At 55.4% G+C, this 21,311-nt stretch overlaps 1 protein-coding gene across 7 annotated transcripts in view; it reads left to right on the plus strand.

Annotated features, from left to right (window-relative positions):
• The window catches only part of FARP2 (FERM, ARH/RhoGEF and pleckstrin domain protein 2), a 69,969-nt gene that overhangs the window by 15,321 nt on the left and 33,337 nt on the right, over positions 1-21,311 (plus strand). For all 7 annotated transcript variants that reach the window (XM_025045444.1, XM_025045446.1, XM_025045447.1 and 4 more), the window contains exons 2-7: positions 6,604-6,708; positions 7,405-7,447; positions 8,505-8,583; positions 10,810-10,907; positions 11,853-11,967; positions 16,318-16,465. In XM_025045444.1, coding sequence (XP_024901212.1) covers positions 6,604-6,708; positions 7,405-7,447; positions 8,505-8,583; positions 10,810-10,907; positions 11,853-11,967; positions 16,318-16,465 — 588 coding nt within the window. The remainder of the gene's footprint in view (positions 1-6,603; positions 6,709-7,404; positions 7,448-8,504; positions 8,584-10,809; positions 10,908-11,852; positions 11,968-16,317; positions 16,466-21,311) is intronic.

A 21,311-nucleotide genomic window follows, 5' to 3' on the forward strand; every position in this document is an offset into this window, starting at 1 on the left:
TTGCCGCGTGGTGCCTTGCGACGCCCTCCGGAAGAGGCGGTGCCGGCAGGAGAAGGGAGCCGGCGCGGGCCGTTTGGAGCAGCGCCCCCGTCCAGCACAGGCACCTGTCTCGCTGCTCCCCTTCTCGTGGCCCCCGGGGGGGCCACACCATCCTGGGTGGAGGGACTCCGGGGGTGCGGGCCTCTGCGTGCAGTGGGAAGATGCCCGTGCAGAGTCCGATGCTGTGCGCGGATAGCGCTCCAGCTTTGGACTCGAAGACCGGCCGGTGTCGGGCACCGTGCACAGCGTCACTCTGTCACACCCCCGTGACACCCTTCCAGGACCAGAGCCTATCTTTCACATGAAGAAACCCCAGGCTCAGCACCCAGCGGACAGCCAGGTCCTCGCCGCAGAGTCTGCTGTGCTCGAGGGCGCTTGTCCCAGTGATGAAGCCCAGGAGCCACCGGTGCCTGGATGAGGTGCCCGACCACGGCCCCACCGCGCAGAGCGGGCCAGCCCCCCGCCAGCACACCCAAGGCTCAGGGCACACCCAAGTTATTTCATATTTCATCACCTGGACGGTCATTGTTTCCTTGTATGTCGCTAAAATCTATTCAAACTGCACTATTTCTTCTAGTTTGGTCTTCTTTAGGCTTGGAAAATAACTGGTGAACATCTTCCTGAAATTCATTCCACGCTTAGAAGCTGCGTTTATGTCACTGCAGGCCAGAGTGCTGAGGGCCGCGGGAGTGGCCTGGAGGCCGAGCCGCGGCTCTGGCTCCTCGCTCACTCTCCTGTCTGGAGAACCTTCTTCGCCAGCGGCAGCGGCACACCTCACACATTCCTGTTACTGTTGTTTGTGATAATTACCCCGACTTGATAAGTCATCCGACCTTCACTACGCATGGTGGTCGTGTCGGAAGGTTGAGTGAGTGATTTGTTTATTCGCTAGCAGACATCTGAGTGCCCACATCAGCAACTCTGTGGGCGAGAACCTTCTGACCTTTCTTTATAATTTGAGTTGAAGCATCAAGAACTGCCTAGTATTTTGTCCATGCAGAGGACTCGTTCTGCTGAAAGTCTCCACACGTGTGGAGATTTATTAATTATTGGACAAAATTCAAAATATGGTTCCTGCTGTCCTAAAACACGTGGTCTAAGAAAGTCTTCCTTTGTAAACGGAACCAACCCATGCTCAGCCTGCGCTTTTTTGGAGATCTTTTTGAGGAGCAGGGAGATTTTAGCCCCCATCCGTCTCGACATGGCTTCTTTATCTCCTTACTTTTAGGACTACAGGACTTCCGTTCGGCTTGTCTCCAGATGGTTCTCCCGGTTGACTGTTGTATAATTTAGCTACAGTTTTAATGCAGTCATGGGAGGAGGTGAACACAGCATTTACCTGCTCCACTATCTTGACCAGACTCCCATTTTTTTATTTTAAAAAATATATAGACCTTTAAAAAAGCGGGTTAGCGCATACTCATGATACGAATTTCAAAACACAGAGAAAGCTGTGCGGTCACACGGGTCAGTGCTCTGGAGCCACCTTTCTTGTGACTGTGCCCTTCCTGAGAGTCCACATTGACCCTGCACAGAGCTACAGCGTGGGTTCTGTCCCCGTGCAGGCGGTGTCACAGGCGGTGTCACAGGCGGTGTTCTGCGCCTTGCCGCTTTAGCAGTGTACTTGGGGTCTCTCTGTTTCTGTGCGCGGAGCGGCCTTAGCCTGACTGCCTGGAGGGCACTGCATGCGTCGGTTCGCCAGCCAGTCCTGTCCTGGGGACAGGCCGTGCTTAGCCGTTCGCTGTTGGAAGCACTGCCATAGCAGGTTCTGATCTCTACACACCTGGTTTTGCACCTGCGAAATACTTCCTAGAAGTGAGGTCTTTAAGAGAATGGTTTGGACGTTTACAGTGCAGTAGGTAGTTCTTCCCGGCCCCCGCAGAGGTTGTGGGGTTTGCTCCCACCGCCCCAGCAGGGAACACCTGTTCCCCACCCTCCCCCATACTCCCTGACACCTGCCGTCAGACTTCGAGCTCTGCAAGCCCAGTAGAATCTCGGTTTAATTTTGATTTGCATATCTCTCGTTAGGAGTGCAGGGAGCTTCCTTATCTGTGTTTAGACATATTTAGATTTTTGTTTTGTGAACAGCCTGTTCTTTTGCCCATTTTTCTCTCCAGTTCATAATCCTCTTACTGATTTCTGCAATTATCTGTGTTTTAAAGAAATTAGTCTTTGTCTGTGATAGGAGCTATAAATGTTTTTTTTTCTTTTTTTTTTCCTGTCTGTCTTTGAAGAAGTCTTTTGACTTTACAGTGTTTCTTGGCAGACGGTTTCTAATTTTGTGTTTTCAGTCTCTCAGACCTCCTGTTAGGCTTTCGCTTCTGGAGAACACGAAAATGCCGTTTTTCCACCCAGCATAAAACAAAATTATCTCGCTGTGGTGCACTTCGCTGAATAGATGTCTTACTCATCTCGAGATTATTATGTGAGGTAAAGGTACAACCTTATTTTTTCCGGGCAGGTTCCCAATAGTATTTTTTGAGAAATCTGTTTCCCTCCCACTGATTGATTTGAAATATCACTTTTATCAGACACTAATATTTCTTCACCACTCACTCTGTTCCATTGATTTGTGTTTCTAGACACGTACCAGTACCAAACATTTTAATTACTGCGGGTTTTCAACAATTTGAGTGCCCGATAAGGCTAGTCCTCCCCTATTTTTCTTATCCAGAATTTTTTTTTTTGGCCATTTTTGCATTTAAAAAATGTATATCGAGTGTAGAATCAGCCTATCAGGTTCCTCAAAGAACCCTTCTGCTGCTTTTATTAGAACAGGGTGGAATCTTTGGGGGACCCAGGAGCACGGTCGCCTCTGTGGGGTGTTTTATCCAAGAACATGGTATGCCCTGTGCCTCTGCGCGCCTCTTCCCTGTCCCCCCTTTTCTCTCTCATAAGAATGTTTTTAAAATCTTCATACAGCTTTCTTTGTTAACTTCATTCCAGGATACTTCAACTTTTTGGTCACTGTTACAAATGTGGTCGTTTCTTCCTTTCTAACCCCAAAAGAGTGGTTAATTGTGTATGCGGAGGCTGTTGATATCTCTATGATTTTCCCCCCACCGCCTAACTGAATTCCGTCTTTTTCAGAATAGTTTTCTAGTTGATGTTCTTGGATTTTCAAAGGTAATTATTATATCTGCGAACAATGGTAGTTTTGCTCCCTCTAATTTTTTACCTCTTGTTTATTCGCTTTGATGTCAGTGTTGCACAGTAGTGATGGAGTGTACTGTTAGGAGTGGCCTCATCTTGTTTAAAAATCACATATCTCTTTCCTGTTTTATTAAGAATTTATACCAAGAATGAAAATTGAATTTTATGAGATGCTTTCTCAGTGTCTCAGAATCTGGAACTGCTTAGAAGATTGGCTTTTTTTCCTTTAGGTCTATTAATATGATGTAGTAATGAATGTTCTAGTATTATATTGAATCATCCTCTAGTAAATGATTTTACTTGATTATGCCATATTACTCTTTTAACTGTTGCTGGATTATGTTTGCTGATATTTTACTTGGCATATTTTTATTGATATCCATAAATGGACATTTTCCTGTAGGGTGTGTGTGTGTGTGTAGATTTGGAGTTCAGGAGTTCTTTTTCATAAAACAGATTTAAGAGGAAGTCCTCATGGCCACTGCCATGCTTTGGATCGATTTGAATAGCTTTGGAAATGTCTGTTCCTACATGATTTGTGAAAACACCTGATTCTGATGGTTTTTGTAGGAATTGAGTATGTATTTCAGGTGACACAGAATACAAAATTCCTTTTGTTACCTGATAATTGACTTGAAGAAAGTTTCTTAGTAAAATTTACTCCAATTCAAGACGTTGAACAGACGTGCATACACATATGCCTATATATGCGCTCATTCATGTGCATACGTGTGTGTGTCATGATGCCTGCATATGTACATATGCATATCCATGTGCGTGTATCCACTTGTGTATATGTGGATGTCTATACATGTGTGGCTATATGCATGTCCAAACACGTGTGTCCATTCGTGTGTGTCCATTCATGTGTGTATCATACAGGTGTACATATATGTGTGCATCCGTGTGTGTTATACATGCCTGTGTATATTTGTGTGCATAAATACAAACATGCGTGCTGTTACATGTATTTTTGTACCCAGACGTCAGAACCCCATTCTGGGTGTTGGACTTCACAGGGCACTGACACGTTGTGAGTGTGCCCCTGTGTGTCTGCACACTTGGTCCCATTGGGCAAGCCCAGGAGTGGAGGATTCGGTTGGCGGGTCGTGAGTGGCTGGGTAGAGCTGTTAACCGTGCCTGCACCCAGCCAGCACACGGGGACGCCAGGCGGTTGAAAAGGAAGAGGGACGGGCCGAGCGTAGTGGGCAGCGGCGGCCGGGTTGGGTGTCGGGTTGGCGGCACACCTACTGTGTGCTAGGCCTGGAGACTCACGGGCGGCAAGACAGCCTCTGCCCTTCCAGTTCACCGTCTCGGAGGAGGACTGCGCCCACGCAGATGCGTGAGTATGTGAGTCCACGAGAATGCAGGGACGCACAGTGCGGGAGATGAGCACCACGTGACGTGGCCATCAGGTGGGACTGGCTGGAACTGGTGGCTTACGGGCGAGGTGACTTAGCAGCTTCTCAGAGACACCTGGCAGCTGACAGAGGGCAGCGAGAGGGAGTGTTCCTGGAGGGACTCGCCCGGTGTGCAGGTGGCTCCTGGGTGGGTGAAGCCAGGCAGCGCGGGGCCGTGCGCATCGAGCCGAGAGACTTGGAGGGCCCCCACCACCGCACCACTGTCCTGCTGTGGCGTGAGTGTCAGGGAGGCCGTGAGGAGGGGCTGCTGTGTTTGTCCTGGCGGACAGGGACAAAGGCAGGGGGGAGCGCGTGGCTTTGGGAGAGCTTTCGGGGCGCTGGTCCGCTCACCACGAGCGCCCAGTTTCAGGAGGACTTGCTGGCAGCACAGCCTGATTTCGTGGCTCCTGGGGGATTCACCGCCCCAGGGGCTCCGGTTGACTTGAGTCTGACAGCACTGGCACGTGGGGGCCCTGGAGGGGGTGGCGCTGGCGTGATGCAGCCGCCTGGCCGATCCGGGAGGTGGCCCTGTGCTGCGGCTCTCCCTGCAGCTCGGTCCGACAGACGAGCCCGCGCATAGGAGCTGACACTCCGCAGGCACAGCGAGGGGCCCCGCGGTCAGACCTAAAGGAGGGCGGTGCCCTTTGGGACAGGGGGCTCCGCCTCCCCCACCTGCTCGCGTTATCTTATGTGCACAAATGACCTGCCCACTGAGGAGAAATCGATCCGGGAGGTGGCCCTGTCCCCATCCCCGTCCCCTTCGCTCCCCCAGCGGCGCTGACCCGAAAGGTGCCCGTACAGCTCCCCGCTGTTTCTGCTGCACGTAGATGTGTGTTATTAACTGGAGTCACGTATGCGCACTGTATGGACGTGGCATCTTTTTTCTTGACTAAACCGTAGCTTTGGACTTTATTCTGCGACAGCACATGCAGGGTATTTTTAAAGGTTACGTAATTTTCAGTTATGGATGCACCATTGTTTATGTGGCCTCTTCTTTACTGAGTCCGTCCTTGCACATTTAGCTCTGTCTTGAGTGAGAATATTTGTCAAAGGTTCTAGAAGTGGAATTGCTGGAACAAAGGTATTTCGTACACTTAAAATTTTGAAGTGTTTTCAGACGACCCCGAAGATTGCGTGCACTCCCCGCCAGCACTGCGTGCGAGTGGCTGTCTTCCCGTGGCCACCTCCGTCAGTGTCACCACCTTTCCCGTCCTCGTCGATGTATGAGAAATGGTGTCTCGCTGTTCTGCTCTGTCGCTAGCCGGCTCGCGTACCTTTTCCTGCGCCTGACAGCCATTCGCGTTTCTCCTCCCGACTCACAGGAGCGATATGAGAGAGCAGTCGGAATTTCTTCAGTATGATCTACATTGTAGCTTCGTTCCGTGTCTTTCTATTTAGAAGTTTTACATTTTTATTTAATCAGAAATCAGTCTCTCCCTTGCTGCGCTCAGGAAGCCCTGCCTCACCCCGAGTTCACCGAGGTGTCCCTGCTCTCCGTCCCTCCGGCGGTTCTGTGAGCAGTGCAGCCAGGGGTCTAGCTTCGCTTTCTCCTCATGAAGAGCAGTGGCCGTGCCTGGTTTGAGAGTAGCCAGCCCGTCACCCCGCTGCGCCCGCTGCCCCTGGACACCTTCTGCACTGGGGTCCTGTGCGCACGGGTCCTGTGAGCACACGGGCTGTGAGGCCCACTCAGTAAATATCAGGATTTGGTGGAATGTTTACTGAGACTGAAAATAGGTTCTGTAGCCTGAAGCTACGAAGCCATGCGATAAAGACGCTGAGAGCGTGAGATGAAGGAGCTTTTGGCTTCCTGCTGGAGCCCGTTTCTGGGCACAGAGCTCCAGACGCGCGGACTGGCTCCGCGGTGGTGTGCGGGCCTCCCCGGAGGCACGGAAGCCAGAATCGGCCAGAGTCAAGCTCTGCCTGCAGGAAGCAGCTCCGTGCGAGTGCTGATAAACTTGGTTGTTTAAAGTCCCTTAATCCTCTTCATGCTTTTTCTCACCTGTCACCGCAGCCTAAATGCGACGGCCAGATATTGCTGACACAAGTGTGGAAGCGCTTGAATCTGATCGAGTGTGACTACTTCGGGCTGGAGTTTCAGAATGCCCCGTCCTGCTGGGTACGTGCTTCTCGTTCACGTGTGGAAACAGGCTCCAGGTGTGGCAGCGTGCACACGACGTGCAGGGCCCAGAGAGCCTGCGAGGACCTACTCCCGTGACACAAGACTCTTTGCGACTGGCACGTTACTGCCACCAGAGCCGCACTGCGAAACATCTCATGTGTCGCTGGAGAGGATGTATTGGCCTGTTATCCAAGCCTCATCGCATCCTCCCCACACTGTTGTCTGCCTGCACAGGTGGCACGTCCTGCAGGGTAGTCATCATAAAAGCGGATTTTGAGCAAACTTTCTCCAGGCTTCATTATATTTAATAGATGAATCTTTAAAGTTTTAAGCTTTACTGGGGAACTGTTTTCCAGAAACCACAACCAGCCCACACATTAAAACGCGTCGTGGGGCTCTGGCCGGCTATGTGGCCACCCCGGGTTGGTTTGTGAGTGGGGTGTGCGCGCGGTGCCTGTCTGGCCCCCCCATGCTTGTTGGGGCCCCGTGCCTGGCAGCACCACAGCGCCTCCTCGCCCCCAGAGCCGGTGCCCCCGCCACTCTGTTCTGTCAGGGTTTGACGTGTGCCTAAGAGCAGGAGGGTCAAAATGTCCCTGCCTTGCCCGTCTCTCTTAATCATAATTGTTTTTGTGTTTTGTAACATACTAATTGCATAGAGAAATTAATAGATTCGTTCTCTTAAATCCCCTTCAGATTTGGCTCGAACCTATGAAACCCATCATTAGGCAAGTACGAAGTAAGTCCTTTTTTTTTTAAACTTTAGACTTCTGTTCATTTAAGATGCTTTTGTTCTTGACTGTTCAAATTCAAGGCGTGTCCAGATGTCCATTGTCACTAGTCTGGACAGCAGATGAACCTGGAAGCCATTTTGCTGTCAACCTGATGAGGCGCGGGTGGGGGCGCGCTAGCTCAGCGGGCTTCAGTGGGGGTCTCGGGGGGCCTCTGGGGGCCTCGGCTCCTCACCTCAGATGTGCTGCTGATGGTGCTTTCATTTGGGGCCAGTATGCAAAAATAAGTATGTGGTTTGTCTACACTATCAAAAGACATGGGGGGTCCTGTCTTTAATTAGCATTTTAAATAAAATAGTTAATACCATTCTGTAATCATGAACGCAGTTATTTTCTATTACGTTTTAAAACTATGGCACATCGTAAGCTGCTCGGTTCTTAGTAATCGCACAGCACGACGTCTCTAGTGGTCGGAGCTCCCCGTACCGTGTTCAGCACTGGGGAGGCTGTGTGGGGGGACCCGGCGTCCCTGGCAGCCCGGGCCACGTGGGGCGGGTCGCACTCCAGCAGAGCCGCTCCTCCTCCCTTCCGCTAAAGTGCAGGGTGGCGGTGCTCCGGAATCTCAGGGGCACAGGTGCTCCGCCAGCCCACACCTTTCCCTCCCAGTGCTCAGCTTATGCTGGCTCCGTGCAGCCAGTGGTGACACCATCCTTTCCTACAGTGCGTGAGGGTTTCAGAAACACCTTAACTTTTGAAATCACTTTTTAAATTGTAAAATGTAAGTAAGAATATATTTTAAAACTTTAACGTGCCATTTCCTGCCCATTTTTAGGGTTCCTTGAGGAATCTCTGCTTAATGCAAAAGGTCTTAAATTTTCTTTGATATGTGATGGGGACTTAGGACTCATAACTGCATGCCTGGGGAATTTCTTAATACCTTATTCGAGAAGATCTGCTCTAACCGGCGGTTTGAAAGCACCCGCCCAGTCACACCACAGTGTATGGAAAGAACGCAAATACAGAGATCGACCTTAATTGTGAAGTTTAAATGTTTTCTTTTCATAGAGCCGAAGAATGCCGTGCTTCGCCTAGCAGTGAAGTTTTTCCCACCTGACCCAGGCCAGCTGCAAGAAGAATATACACGGTAAAGAGCCCGCTGTGAGCTGTGGCCGCTGCCAGCAGGGCTGTCCTTTCACCCTGTGTTCAGAGGAGGGGTGAGCCTGGTGCACGTGGAGACTGGCCGGTGTGCAGTGCTTAAAGAGGCGTCGTGGCAACTGACCCTTGCGCAAACGCAGATACGAACAGGACTTGGAAGAAAGGTTTTCGAGAATGAAAAATGAGACACTAGGGGACGGTTGGACCGATTTTCCCCCTTCCCCCAGTGCGCATGGGTTTATCCACGTGCGTAGAGGTCTTAGGGACGTCGCCCGCGTGCTTCTGACGAGACACGCTTCGCTAGGACGAGTGCCGAGTGCGCGAGTCCTCGTGAGTGACGAGGTTTCCTTTGTGCTGCTCTTGAATTCAAGGCTGGCTCTTTGACATAGTGATTGAAAGAAAGTGTTTACAGTTGTTTCATCTGGGCAATAGAATTATGGAAGGTTTTTTCTTTGTGTTTTATGTACCAATTCTGTAATGAATAATTAAGCAGCAATCTAAAAACCAGCTTGAAGCCCAAGGTCAGGAGTGAGATGAAGCTGACCTGTGGCGGTGTGGGGTACCAGGGCACCGTGTAGCCTTCCCGAAGAGACCCGGACTCGTGCCTGGGGACCCCCTCACGAGGTTTTGGCAGGCCGTTTGTCACGGGATCAGACTGCCAGCTGCGAGGGCCATCGAGGTCACATTCGTTCCGCCTGCGTTTTTAGGGGAGGAGGTGACCCCAGGGGGGGGCAAAAGCATCTTTATAGTGAACACAGAACTTGCCTCAGTCACACATTACATACTTGACATTTACCAAAATAGATCTCTTTTGAGGGAATAACTTCTAAATATATATATACCTGGGAAATGATGAGTAGCCAGAAGTTACTAATTCAGGGTCCTGAGCCCAGGCCATGTTTATGCGGAAGGTCCTTTTTCACTTATTAAAAAAAAAAATATGTTTGTGGTAAGAGAAGAAAAAGGTTCTCTAATAAAGCTGTGTGGAGTAAAAAAGGAACATTCCCACTTCACCCCCTACTGGCCCACTCCGCCCAGAAGCGCCGACACCAGGGACGTGTCTCAGGCGAACCCACAGGCAGCGCACAAGCAGACCCAGGGCCCCAGAGGGACCGATGTGTCGCAAGCAGCATCCAACCGTCCAACCGTCCCCTAATGTCTCATTTTTCATTCTCGAAAACCTTTCTTCCAAGTCCTGTTCGTATCTGCGTTTGCGCAAGGGTCAGTTGCCACGACGCCTCTTTAAGCACTGCACACCGGCCAGTCTCCACGTGCACCAGGCTCACCCCTCCTCTGAATGAACACACACGTGGCACTGCAGAGTAACTTTTTCACCCCGTCCATAGCTTGCGGACAGCTTTCCATAGCAGTATATAGAGGGCTGTGACCTAATTTCTCTAACCGTTCTCATATTAGCACATGTTTAGGTTATTTTTTTCTCTTGTAATGCAAATAAACATCCTTAGCCACTCGTCTGTGGTAACTCTGGAAATATTTCTGCAGGAAAGTTTGCAGAAGTGGAACTGCTGACGTAGAGTATGCGTGTGAGAATTTTCATTGAACACAGCGCCTTTTAACAGCTCACACTGGAGCATAGATTCCAGCAAGGGGCCAGTGAGTTTGTCTTGTTCACCATCGTGTTTCCAGGCCCAGGTTCCGTGCCCAGGACAGAATATGTGCTCAGTAACTACTCATTGACGGGAAAATGGACACGCAGATGTTTTCAGTCTGCCTTCCCTGGTTACGCTCTCTCCAGGGGTACGCAGGAGCCCCCGTCCTCAGACCCTAGCCAAGACCAGATAGGCCCAATCTGCGTAGAATTCTCATAGCCGCCCTTGAGCTGTGTCTTAGTTGGAGCTCTTTCTGCCGTTTCACACAACATCGTGAGTGCAGTTGTGCGCGCAGCAGAAGCGGCGTGCACTCGCGCGTTTCCCCAGTGGTGTGTAGTGCTGTGGGCTGTGGTGCCCAGGAAGGCCGGCGTCTGTCCTCGTTCACGTAAGGCTCCCGCGTGCCCGGCACTGTGGATGTGGTGTGCCCTGTGTGACTCAGCTTGCCGAGCCGCTGCCGCCTCAAGGGCCACTTGTGCCTGTCTTTGCTCACTGTCTGCCCTGGTGTCACCCTCCTGGGCCTGTGTGCTCTCCTGCGACGGAGACACGGGGAGCATGTTCTGGAACCTTTGGAGTTGATCTCTGTGATCTTTCGAATTCCCTTCTAGGTACTTGTTTGCCTTGCAACTTAAGAGAGACCTCCTGGAAGAGCGCCTGACCTGCACGGACGCCACGGCGGCACTCCTCGTGTCCCACCTTCTGCAGTGTCAGTGTCTCCGGGCCGCGGGCGCGGGCAGGGGCGGGGGCGATGTCCCGGGTGCGCGGCCCAGGTAGGCCCAGCCTCGCCAGGAGCTGACGCACCTGCAAGGTTAATGAGCGTGGGCAAAGGGCGGCGTTCCGTTTGCACGTTCGCGATATTACCTTCCGCAGAACTGGAGCCCCTTCTGGCAACGAGCCCCCTGGCAGAGAGGCCCGAGGCCCAAGCCCGTACCCCGGGCATTCTTTCGGGTTGTTTCTCCTTTGTGCCTTTGCGCATTTTACCGACAAACCTCTCCAGCCCAGGAGTCAGTGGTCAGCCTGGCTCTCAGCGCCCCCAGGAAGGGGCCTCCTTGGGGTGAACACCACAGCCCCCAGACAAGTTGGGCGTTAAACCTGGAGGAGAAAGTAAATGTTTCTTCAGTATCTCACACAGGGCAAGAGCTGGCTCAGACGTATGTGAGGAACTGTAGTTACTTCAAGCCGAACCGGGGGAGATGTAAGGGAGGCTCTGACGCCGGGCTGCGCTTCGCTGGGCTGCACGAAGCCCGCGGCTGGCGGAGCAGGAGGCAGCGAGTGCCCACGTGGCGTTGGGCTGGGCCAAACTACGGTGCCCCGAAGCGAAGTTACATGCGTCAGCCTCTCATGCGTCAAGTGTGGTTTAAAACACACACTCTGTCCAACTGGCAGCTCGGCGCTTGCCCCCGGGGCCACTCACCTGCGTCTTTGGTCTTTAAAACTAAAAATATCCTCACCTGCCTACATATTTGCCTTTAACAGCATGAAACATTTGGAAAAATAAAATACAAACTCTTCTTTAGTTAAGGATGTGTTATCTTACTACAGATTTAGGATCATTTTTTTCTACTTTTAGTTTATGCATTTGCATGTACGAATGCTTGTATTTTTCTTTATTTAAAAATTAAAATGTTTAACGGTTGTGATCTCATCTCAGCGGAAATAGGAGATTATGACGAGAGCCTGGATCGCGAGCACCTCAAAGCCAACGAGTACCTGCCCCGCCAGGCGCCCTCTCTGGAGAAGATCCTGGAATTCCATCGGACGCACACGTGAGTCATTCGGGACCGGCCGCCGGCCCACGGTCCCTGCAGCGGTGGCCAAACGGCGCGTGAGGGCGCCTGCGGCAGCCTCTGACCACACTGACGGCTGGCGCTCCCTGGGAGCCAGTCACGCACTGCAAGGTGGCCGCTTTAGCAAAGGCTGGGAAGGAGGTCGGGGCCCCGGGAGGCGAGGACAGCAGGACATCAGGTGGCTGTCGTGGGGGTCCCTGCCGGGCGGTGTCGAGTGGTGGAGCCAGCCCTCGGTGGCTCAGTGCAGTTCGTCAGCTTCTCCGAGACTTGACAGCGGCGGGTTTTTCCGGATTGGAGTGAGGGACCCAGAGGGACAGTGCTGGAGGAGGGGGGAGTGGAGAGAGATTCGGAGACAGGGCTGTGACAGGGCAGAGCCAGGGCTGCGGGCTGAGGCCCAGGTGGCGGTGACCTTGATTTCGGCAAGGTGAGCGCTCCCGGGCACATTCTGGGCACTTGGCCGGGTCCTGAGAAGGAGCGGGTTGAGGCGCAGGCGTGTTCCATCACATAAAAAAAAATAGGTGAAGCTCTGCTGGGGTCCAGCACCTTCTGTGGAAGTTTGGGTGCCAGCTCTCTGTCAGTCACTGCTGCCCACACAAGTCACTGAGTCCTGCTTCGAGGACACTGTGCCCTGTGAGGCTGCCTGTACTTGGTCACGCGTCTGGCCCCTCCCCAGACTTAGGGAGGGCCTGGGCGCGCCCGGCGGCATGCAGGCTCTGGATAGGCAATTACGTGCTGTCAGTTGTGACACCTGAGCCGGACAGGTTGACAGGCACAGCCTTCTTCGGGGGAGGAGCGATGAGGACCGGGAGGGTGCTCGGGAGGCTCCTCTGAGGAATTAGCCCCTGGGGGTGGTCCGGGCAGAGGCCAGAGCCGAGGAGCTGGGGAGACAGACGGGAAGGAAGGCCCAGCACGATGCAGATACTTCTGGGTTAACGGTAGAGCGAACAAAAGTGTCAGCCGCTAACGGGACTGACGTGACTCTCACATGCTTGCTGTGTGACGTGCTGTCGTGGCCGCCTTCTCAGCAGCAAAGCTGAGCGAAGGCATGCTCTCCGTCATGGGTGTGGCTCGGGGTACCCCTTGGCGTCAGCGTTCAGCACTCCTGGGCTACCCAGCAGGGGGCCGGCGCTCATCAGGGCTCTGGCTCGTGTCCTGGGTGCCCTGGGCATGGCCTCTCTCAAGCCTGGCCTTCATTCTGGCTGGTGGCAGGGAAGGTACAGCAAGCAGCTCCAGGAGTCACACTGACTCTGAGGACCAGCTGGACGAAGGGCCCTCTCCCAGTGCCAGCCAAAGGTGACGGTCATTTGTTCAGGATTTGCCCCTGGAGTTGGGGACAGGGTCTCTCCCTGCCGAGACACACCGAGCCAGGGCTGGACACCTGGAGGAAGGGGTGAGTTGGGCGCTGCCCTGTGACTTGTCTCCCAAGGCAACAGTGCCCAGGAGAGGGGGGTCCGGGGAGCGGGCAGACCGAGCTGTGCAGCGAGTGAGACCACCTCGGGAGAGAAAGATGGCAGAGTGCGGAGCCCAGCAGGATGCGTGGAGGAGGGGACACCACAGGGCCGTAAGAGCAGGGGCCACGAGCATGCGGGCCCTGCGGGAGGCTCCGGGAAGGGGCCGCAGCCTCCTGAGTGGAGGGTCACCGCCAGGCACAGCGAGCGCGGGCGGGAACGTCCACGGGCTGTGACTGACCGCGCAGGGGCCTCGGCGCCTTCAGTGAGGTTCAGGCTCAAGAGCACTGAGAGTGAGGGGTGGTGACAGTCTGGAGCGGTGACACTGAGCAGCCGGCCTGTGGAGGAGGCAAAGAACTAGACCTCGGTGAGGGCTGGCGTCCCGTGTGTGTTGTGTGCGCTTGTGCACGTGTGTGCGTGTGCACTTAGCTGCACCTGTTCATTTGCGTGTGCATGTCGTGAGGTGGCTGCTTTAAAAACCCTAGGGCGCCATCGAGAGGAGAAGTCGGGTGGGCCCCCCGAGGGAGCCGGAGTCCAGAGCCCACGTCTGTCTCGGGCCCTCACAGCTCCGCTCCGCTAACCCCGCCTGCCGCGCCGGCAGGAATGTGTCGCACGTCCTTCATTTCTTTGTGGGAGTCTCTCAAAGACAGTACTGCGCCTTCGTTTAAATCACAACGGGTTCTCCACGTGGCTTATGCTTCTGTTCCCGACGCAGTGGGCACACCCTCGTGATCCCCGAGCAGGACGCTGGAGCAGGCTCTCCCTGACTATCCCCGTGCTCCCCTTGGACCTCTGAGTTTGCAGGAAAAGACTTGAAAGCTGGTGTCGGTGCATGCCAGACATTTGTTCCTCACGGCTCTGGGGGCCGGAAGTCCAGGTCAAGGCACTAGCAACTCTGGGTCTGGTGGGGACCTGCCGGTTGTTTTCTCCCTGTGCCCTCACGTGGAGGAAGGGGCGAGGCCTTTCTGGAGTGTCTTTTATAAGGGCACTGACCCCATTCACAAGGGTTCTACGCAGTCACCTCCCAGCACCATGACTTCGGGGGTTAGGCTTCAGCATATGGATCTTGGGGGGCAAAAACCTTCCTTCTGTAACATTCCACCTGTCCCCCCACAATTTTTGTCCTCACATGCAAAGTACATTCCTTTCACCCCAACAACCCTGCAAGTCTTAAAGTCTCATCGAAATCCTGTGGGTGAGACTCCAGGGACACTCGTCCCGAGGCAGAGTCCCCTCTAGCTGGGACCCTGTGGAACCCGGCCGGTCATGTGCCTGCAGGTACAGCGGCGTCCCGAGGAAGTCCAAGCCTGACCGGTGAATGACGGTCACCTCAAGCGTGAGACTGGGCCTCTCAGCCCGCTGCTCTGTGCTCTGCAGTGGCGCCACCCGCCACAGCTGCCCTTGGCTGGGTCACCCTGCAGCTCCCGCAGCCTGCCCCAGCGCCCTCCGATGGGAGGGCAGCCTCAGCTCCTGCGCTAGCTCTGACCCGCAGCTGGCGGGCCCCACTCCCCACGTCAGACACCGCTGGACCACGCCCTCAGCCATCTCGGTTTTGGCATACGAGTAGGCTGGGAATTTTTCAGGACTCTAAACTCTGCTTCCTCTTTGCTTAACGGTCCTACCCTTCAGTCATTTCTCCCTGTGCTTTGCTGCGTGTGGTCAGGAGCAGCCACACTCCACCTTCAGAACTGGGCTTAGAAACCTCTTCAGCTAAGTATCCAGTTTTATTGGTAGCAAATTCTGCCCTCCATGAAACACTAGGACATAAACGCCGTTCGGCCAGAGTTTCCCCACTGTATAAAAAGGATCGTCTTTCTTCCCGCGTCCAAGAGCACCCCTCGTTTCCGTCTGAGAGGTCTCGGAATGGCCTCACCATCCCTGATGCTGAAGCCTGCTCGTGGCGGTGGGGGGTCCCCGCTCTCTGGGCCACCAGCACTGCCCTAGCGTCCAGGGTGCTCACCGAACCTCGGAACCGCCAGCCTCTGCTCCTCCCAGCTCTAGGGCTGCACGCCCTGCAGGTCAGGGCTTCTCGGAAAGCAGCTATGTCACACACTGGGCGTCCCTCCCTGTCGATGACGTAGGAAAATGGAAGTTAATAGGCAGGTTCCAAATAGCCAAATTCAAAGAATGGAAATTTTAGTCGAAGAGTGGAATCAGGAATGGCAAACCCGAACAGTTGCATTATTCCTGAAAGATCCACAGCTCAGGCATTTGGAAGGAAGAAGAAGGAAGGGAAGTCCTGCGGGTGGATTCAGGCCTGGGACGTGGGTGCCCCTGACTGGGACAGTCTTCCCTTTGCCCAGCTGCCCGCCGTCTGAGCGCCAGCCACCCTCCTGGAGGCTGGCGGGCAGTGCAGCGTGTCTTCCTGGGAGCGAGAGGCACATGGCACGTGGAGACCTGCACGTGGGTAAAGCCAGTTGTCCTGGTGACGATATTTTTATTCGGTTTTATAATTTTCTTCACATAAAAGTATGTTGCAACGGTCGGATTGCACATCAGTGCCCTTAGAAAAGACACCCGCTCTTTGAAGGGCTGATGGGCTCGCTGCGGTGCTGGCAGAGACCTTGGCGTCCCCTCCGGCACGGGCGTCTCCACCTGTCCCGTCTGCACATCCCCTCGTCAGCACGCAGAGCGGGCTGAGCGGCGGGGCGGCCAGTGAACGCAAAGATGCACCCGTGGTGGGGCGTAGGTGGCAGCGCAGGAGGGAGGGACGGTGTGTCCCATCTGCACGGGGCCGTATTCGCAGCGGGTGGGGTCTCAGACAGCGAGCGGCCTACCCCGAAGCGACGAAGCCCCCTCAGTTTTCCTGGTCACGTCTGCGCTGCGCTCGGCTCTCAGAGCAGCCGCTTTCGGGGCTGTGACCTGCCATCTTTCACCGCAGGGGCCAGACGCCTGCCGAGTCCGACTTCCAGGTGCTGGACATCGCCCGCAAGTTGGAGATGTACGGCATCAGGCTTCACCAGGCTTCCGACAGGGAGGGGGCCAAGATCAGCTTGGCGGTTTCCCACACAGGTGTCCTTGTGTTCCAGGTAGGGAGGGCAGGAGCGGGGGGCGGGGCTGCTCCGGCCTGGCGGGCTCGGTCTCCACATATTCTGGTAGGCTTTCGTTCTGATGGATGAGATCTTGGACTTGGAGGGGAGCTTTGCACGTCACCCAGTAGAGAAGTTGTCTTCCTGTCCTTGTCCTCACTGTTTCGGAGCCCACCGCCCCTCAGGGCGCCCGGCCTGGCCCCCTCTTCTGGTGCTGAAACAAAGGCCGCCCCCTTAGGCCTTCACCTGAGGCTCTGTCCTCCCGGGAGCGGCCCCCGAGCCTCGGCTGGGCCTGCTGCCCTAGGAGCCGCAGCGGGCTCAGCGTCATTTAAGGTGACGGGACAGAGCAGGCTAGAAAACACAGAGGGTGCCGCCAGGTGACAGTCTGCGCTCAGGGAGTTTCCGCGTTCGTCCTGTGGGGCAGGTGAGTGGTGACGGACGTGGCCACTGAGCTCCGTCTGTAGCTGACTGTGTCCTGGGGTTTGCGGCGTCCGCGGGCCTGACAGCGACTGCTGGAGTACAGGCCCTTTGCTCCAGGGACCGTGTCCTCTCTGACCTGGGTAACTGCGTCCCCGGCCGTGGTGGCTCCTCGGGCTCTCTGGGTGCTGGCCCTCGTCCAAGCACGCACCTCTGGTTGAGTGCAGCGGTCCCGAGGCCTGCCCAGTCGCGCAGAGCAGGGGCCTGGGGACCCGTCCTGGCAGCTCAGCCCCCCGTCAGGCTCCTGGCCTGCGACCGCCTGGAGGGGCTCACCTGTTCCGCCTCCCTGGTCAAGCACGCTTGTTTCCTTTTCCTCTGCCTCGCCTTCACATGTCAATGTCCTGTCGAGAAAACAATTTAATTTTGAATTTTGAATGTGAATTATGTTACGTGCTGTCTGAGTGCAATGCAGCCCCGTTTTACGTTTAATGACGTGTCTGTGAGAGGGAGCGGTACGTCAGCCATGCCCTTGAGCGAGGGCCCCCGCGGCCCCCACACCCGCTCACACCCGTGATGGTTCCTGCGTCACAGACTCGAGTCTTACGTCCATCGTCATCGTCATAGTTTATAGCCAGAGCGAGTTGTGAAAGCAAGATTAAGGACTTCAGATTGAAGATGGCTAATTCAATTTATTTGTACTCCCTCAAATCCCCCACCAGGATGGCAGTGAAGAAAATTTTTTTAGGTTTAAATAAGTAAGAACCAAGACTGAGAAAGGAAACCACAGAAGTTGAGAGATATCAGCAAAATGTTGGGAGTTGGGCAGTGAGTAGGTGAGTGGAAGAGGCTGAGATCCAACGGCCTGCCGTGGGGAAGCCGGGGAAGAGGCCACTGTGTCCCCAAGAGCCAGCCAGGACTGGGACGGGAAGCTGGGTTTGTCCGTGTGTCTGCGTGCGGGGCACCTGCAGCCTGCCCGTGTGGGAGGAGGGCAAGGTCGTCCCCTCCGGGGTACGGCTCGGATAGTATAGAGGAGGCGTCGTGCTCAAGCCCGTGAGCCGACGGCTGCGACAGGCCCTTGTCTCGGCCCCCTTGGAACACCGGCCCCACTGCGCCTCGCAGGCAGGAGACGCCCCTCTCCCGAGAGTCCAGGCAGCCTCGCGGGAGCCCCACGGTGTTGATCCCAGGGCTCCTGCCCCCCACAAAGAGCTGCCAGCTGGCCTTGTGGGGCCTCCTCTCTCGAAAGCTTTCTTTTGGAAACACTCCTAAACTTACAAAGCAGCTCCGAAAACTAGAATAGCATGTAGACCCCCACGTGCCCTTTACCCCGGCTCACCCGCTGCCGCGTGTCACACCTGCCGCTCCCGCGTGTCACACCCGCCGCTCTCAGGCGCGCTCACTCACACCGTCCCCCCAAGGTGTGTGAGGGGAGGCCGGCGTCGCGGCCTGATCCCCAGGACTGTGGGGTGTGCTTCCCAGTGCAGAGAGTGCCCCTTCTCCACTGCAGTGCCCTGTCCCCGGGCCGCTGGCACGTCCTTACCAGACTCAGCGTCTGTCCAGCCTCGTCAGCGGGCCAGCGACGTCCGCGAGGCTTCCATTTCCTCCGGGCAGGACGCAGCCTCAGGCCGCCTGTGGTGCGGGCACACATGCTTCCCCCTCCGACGACACCGGCGGCGTCAGCACAGTCCCGTTTCACGTTTAGTAAAGTGTTCCTCATCTGGGGCTTGTCGGCCGTTTTCCTGTGATTAAAGGTAGACATGTTCCCAGCGCGACCACTGCCCAGGTGATGTCGTGTCCTCAGGAGTCACACCTGAGACGCCCTGCGGCCTCGCTGGCGCCGTGAGTGCGGACGCGGTGTCTTCTGCCGTGCAGCTGCCAGCCCCCTCTTTCAGCTCCCGAGCCGTGCGCAGAGCGTCGGCTGCACAGACCGCCCGTCCCTCGTCAGGTTCCACTGACGGTGGCCGGGCCGGCGCTCTCAGGACCTGCAGAGCCACCAGCACCTGCAGAGCCGCCCTTCCGAGCACGGACAGAAACCCGGCGTCGCCAGGATCCGGTGAGGGTTCTCTCCTGAAGGACAGACCAGATTGTTGGGGAAAGAGACTCAGAAGAAGCAGAACCAGGGCCAGGAACGGGAGGGTGGACGAGCACGGCGAAACCTCCAGCGCCTCAGAGAGGACGCTGGTTCCCCGTCAGGCTGGCGGACACAAGGCTTCGCGCCGCGTGGCACTCAGGGGGCACAGACGCACAGAGCTTGCGCCTTGTGGCGGTTCCTCCAGCCTCCCGTGGCAGTGAGGTGCCGCCCTCCAGTCACCAGGAGCCTGGCAGACTCACGGTGAGCGTCCATCTCATGGAGTCTCGGGCACACTGTTTATTCCACACAAAATAAACTGGTGGCACTGGTCGCCTCTAGCGGCTTCGGGAGGGGAGACGTCACTGTGTGCGCATTTTTGGTGCCTTTAGAACTGGAACCGTGTGGATGTATTTACTGCTTTCCGTCTTCCTAAGAGCCCCACAGCAACGAGAAGCTTGCATCTCTGACACAGGAGCCGGATGCAGCCAGGGACACGCTGCAAACACGCGTGCTCGAAAAACCGTGACAGCCGAGCTGCGCCGTGGTGGTGGCGGCCCACAGGAGGTCTCTGCGCCCAGGTTGGGCCTGGCGTCTTGCCTCGGAAGTGCGGTGGCCAGCCCTGCAGGGGGCAAGGAGCTTCCCGGGCTGCCAGGCCAGCAGGGCCCGCTTCCTGCGGGAGGGCGGGAGGCCTGGGTCCAGGGTCAGTGAGGAAGAAACTGTGCAGGCCGTGGCCACTGTGGAGACGCCGCCCTTGGTGGCTGCGGACATCGTGGGTGCGTGGCAACCCCTCGAGACCACCCTCACTGAGCGCGCCTGTGAGAGCTGGCAGAAAGCTCAGAAGGAGGTCTTCTCCAAACACTGCAGGAAGTGGCGGGGAGGAGACGGCAGGCAGCAACTGGGGGCGGCAGTCGGCAGCACGGAGAAGAGCCACCAGGTCATTGGCGCTGGCGCCCACATCCTGACGCACCTGCTTCCTCCAGGCCAGAAGAGGCCCACCGCATGGCCACCCAGGCGAGTGGGGTACAGTGGCCGGCAACGGGACTGCACCTGCAAGAGGCTGGTCCCTGTGAACCAGGTGTTTGGACGGGACGAGATGACCGATGTATTTGGGGTGACCAAGGGCAAAGGCTACAAAGGGGTGGGCAGCCGCAGGCACACCAAGGAGCTGCCGTGCAGGGTCCTGTGAGGGCTGTGCAAGGTCGCCTGTGTCGGGGTGCGGCGTCCTGCCCGGGGGCCTTCCTGTGCCCTGGCTGGGCAGAAAGGCTACCATCACCGCACTTAGAGCAGCCAAATCTGTGAGGTAGGCCAGAGCTGCCTCGTCAAGGGTGGCGGGGTGGTCGGGAACAGCACCTCCCGCGATTACGCCCCGTCTGACGAGAACGCCGGACCTCTGGGCGGCTTTGTCCATTGTTGTGAAGTGACCAGCGAATTCGTCACGCTGGACGGCTGTGTGGTGGGAGCCAAGAAGGGAGCGCTCACCCTCACAGATGCCTCTGGCACAGACGAGACGGCGGGCCTCGGGAAGATCGGCCCTAAGCCACCGACGCCACCGCCCCGTGTGGCCACGGCCACTTCCGGACTGCGGAGGGGAAAGCATCCCTGGGGCCACAGGAGAAAGTCTGGACTGCAAAGGAAGAAGAGCCTGATGTCAGGGACAGATCGCGCAGCTGCTGGGGTCTGAGTAAAAATCCTTTTCCAGTGGGCGGGGAGAACCGTGACAGCAGAAACAAACGTCGGCAGAACGAGGACGTTGGAAAGATAAAGTTGGAAAATCACCACAAAACAGAGTGAAAAACAAAGAACAAAAGATGGGAGAGAAAAGTAAACTCCAGGAGCCAAAACGTAGCAGCGGAAACTGTTAGACGCTACGTGGGAGAAGTCGGAGCTGAAGGCCTGAGCTTTCAGCCTGGAAGGAAGCACCGTTGTGAGTTTTTATTTTGAGCAAAAGAGAAAATGAAAAGGTGAGCAAGCAGCTGGAAACAATTCTGTTGTTGCTGTTTTGTGTCTGAGTTGTTTTGTTTTGCTTTATTCTGCTTGTTTGCTTTTTTTGAGAACATCGTTAAAAATTCTCCAGTATTTTACTTTGAGTAGAAATCAGAGTAATTGAGTATTTGGGCCACATTTCGGGAGCTAGGACACTTCGGTCCTTGTTTAGATCCTCACGTGCTGTCTTGGCTTTGACAACCTCTCTTTAATCAGGAGCCTTTTTAATTGAGATATAATTCACATACCATAAAGTTCACCATTTAAAGGACACATTTAGTTATTTTTAGTATATTTGCGTAATTATGCAGCGTCACCACTGATTCCAGAACATTCCAGCCCCCTGCATAGCATTAGCGGCACCCCAGCCCCAGCCCC

The sequence above is a fragment of the Pteropus alecto genome, unplaced genomic scaffold (assembly GCF_000325575.1).
Source record: "Pteropus alecto unplaced genomic scaffold, ASM32557v1 scaffold143, whole genome shotgun sequence".
Taxonomy (NCBI): Eukaryota; Metazoa; Chordata; class Mammalia; order Chiroptera; family Pteropodidae; genus Pteropus; species Pteropus alecto.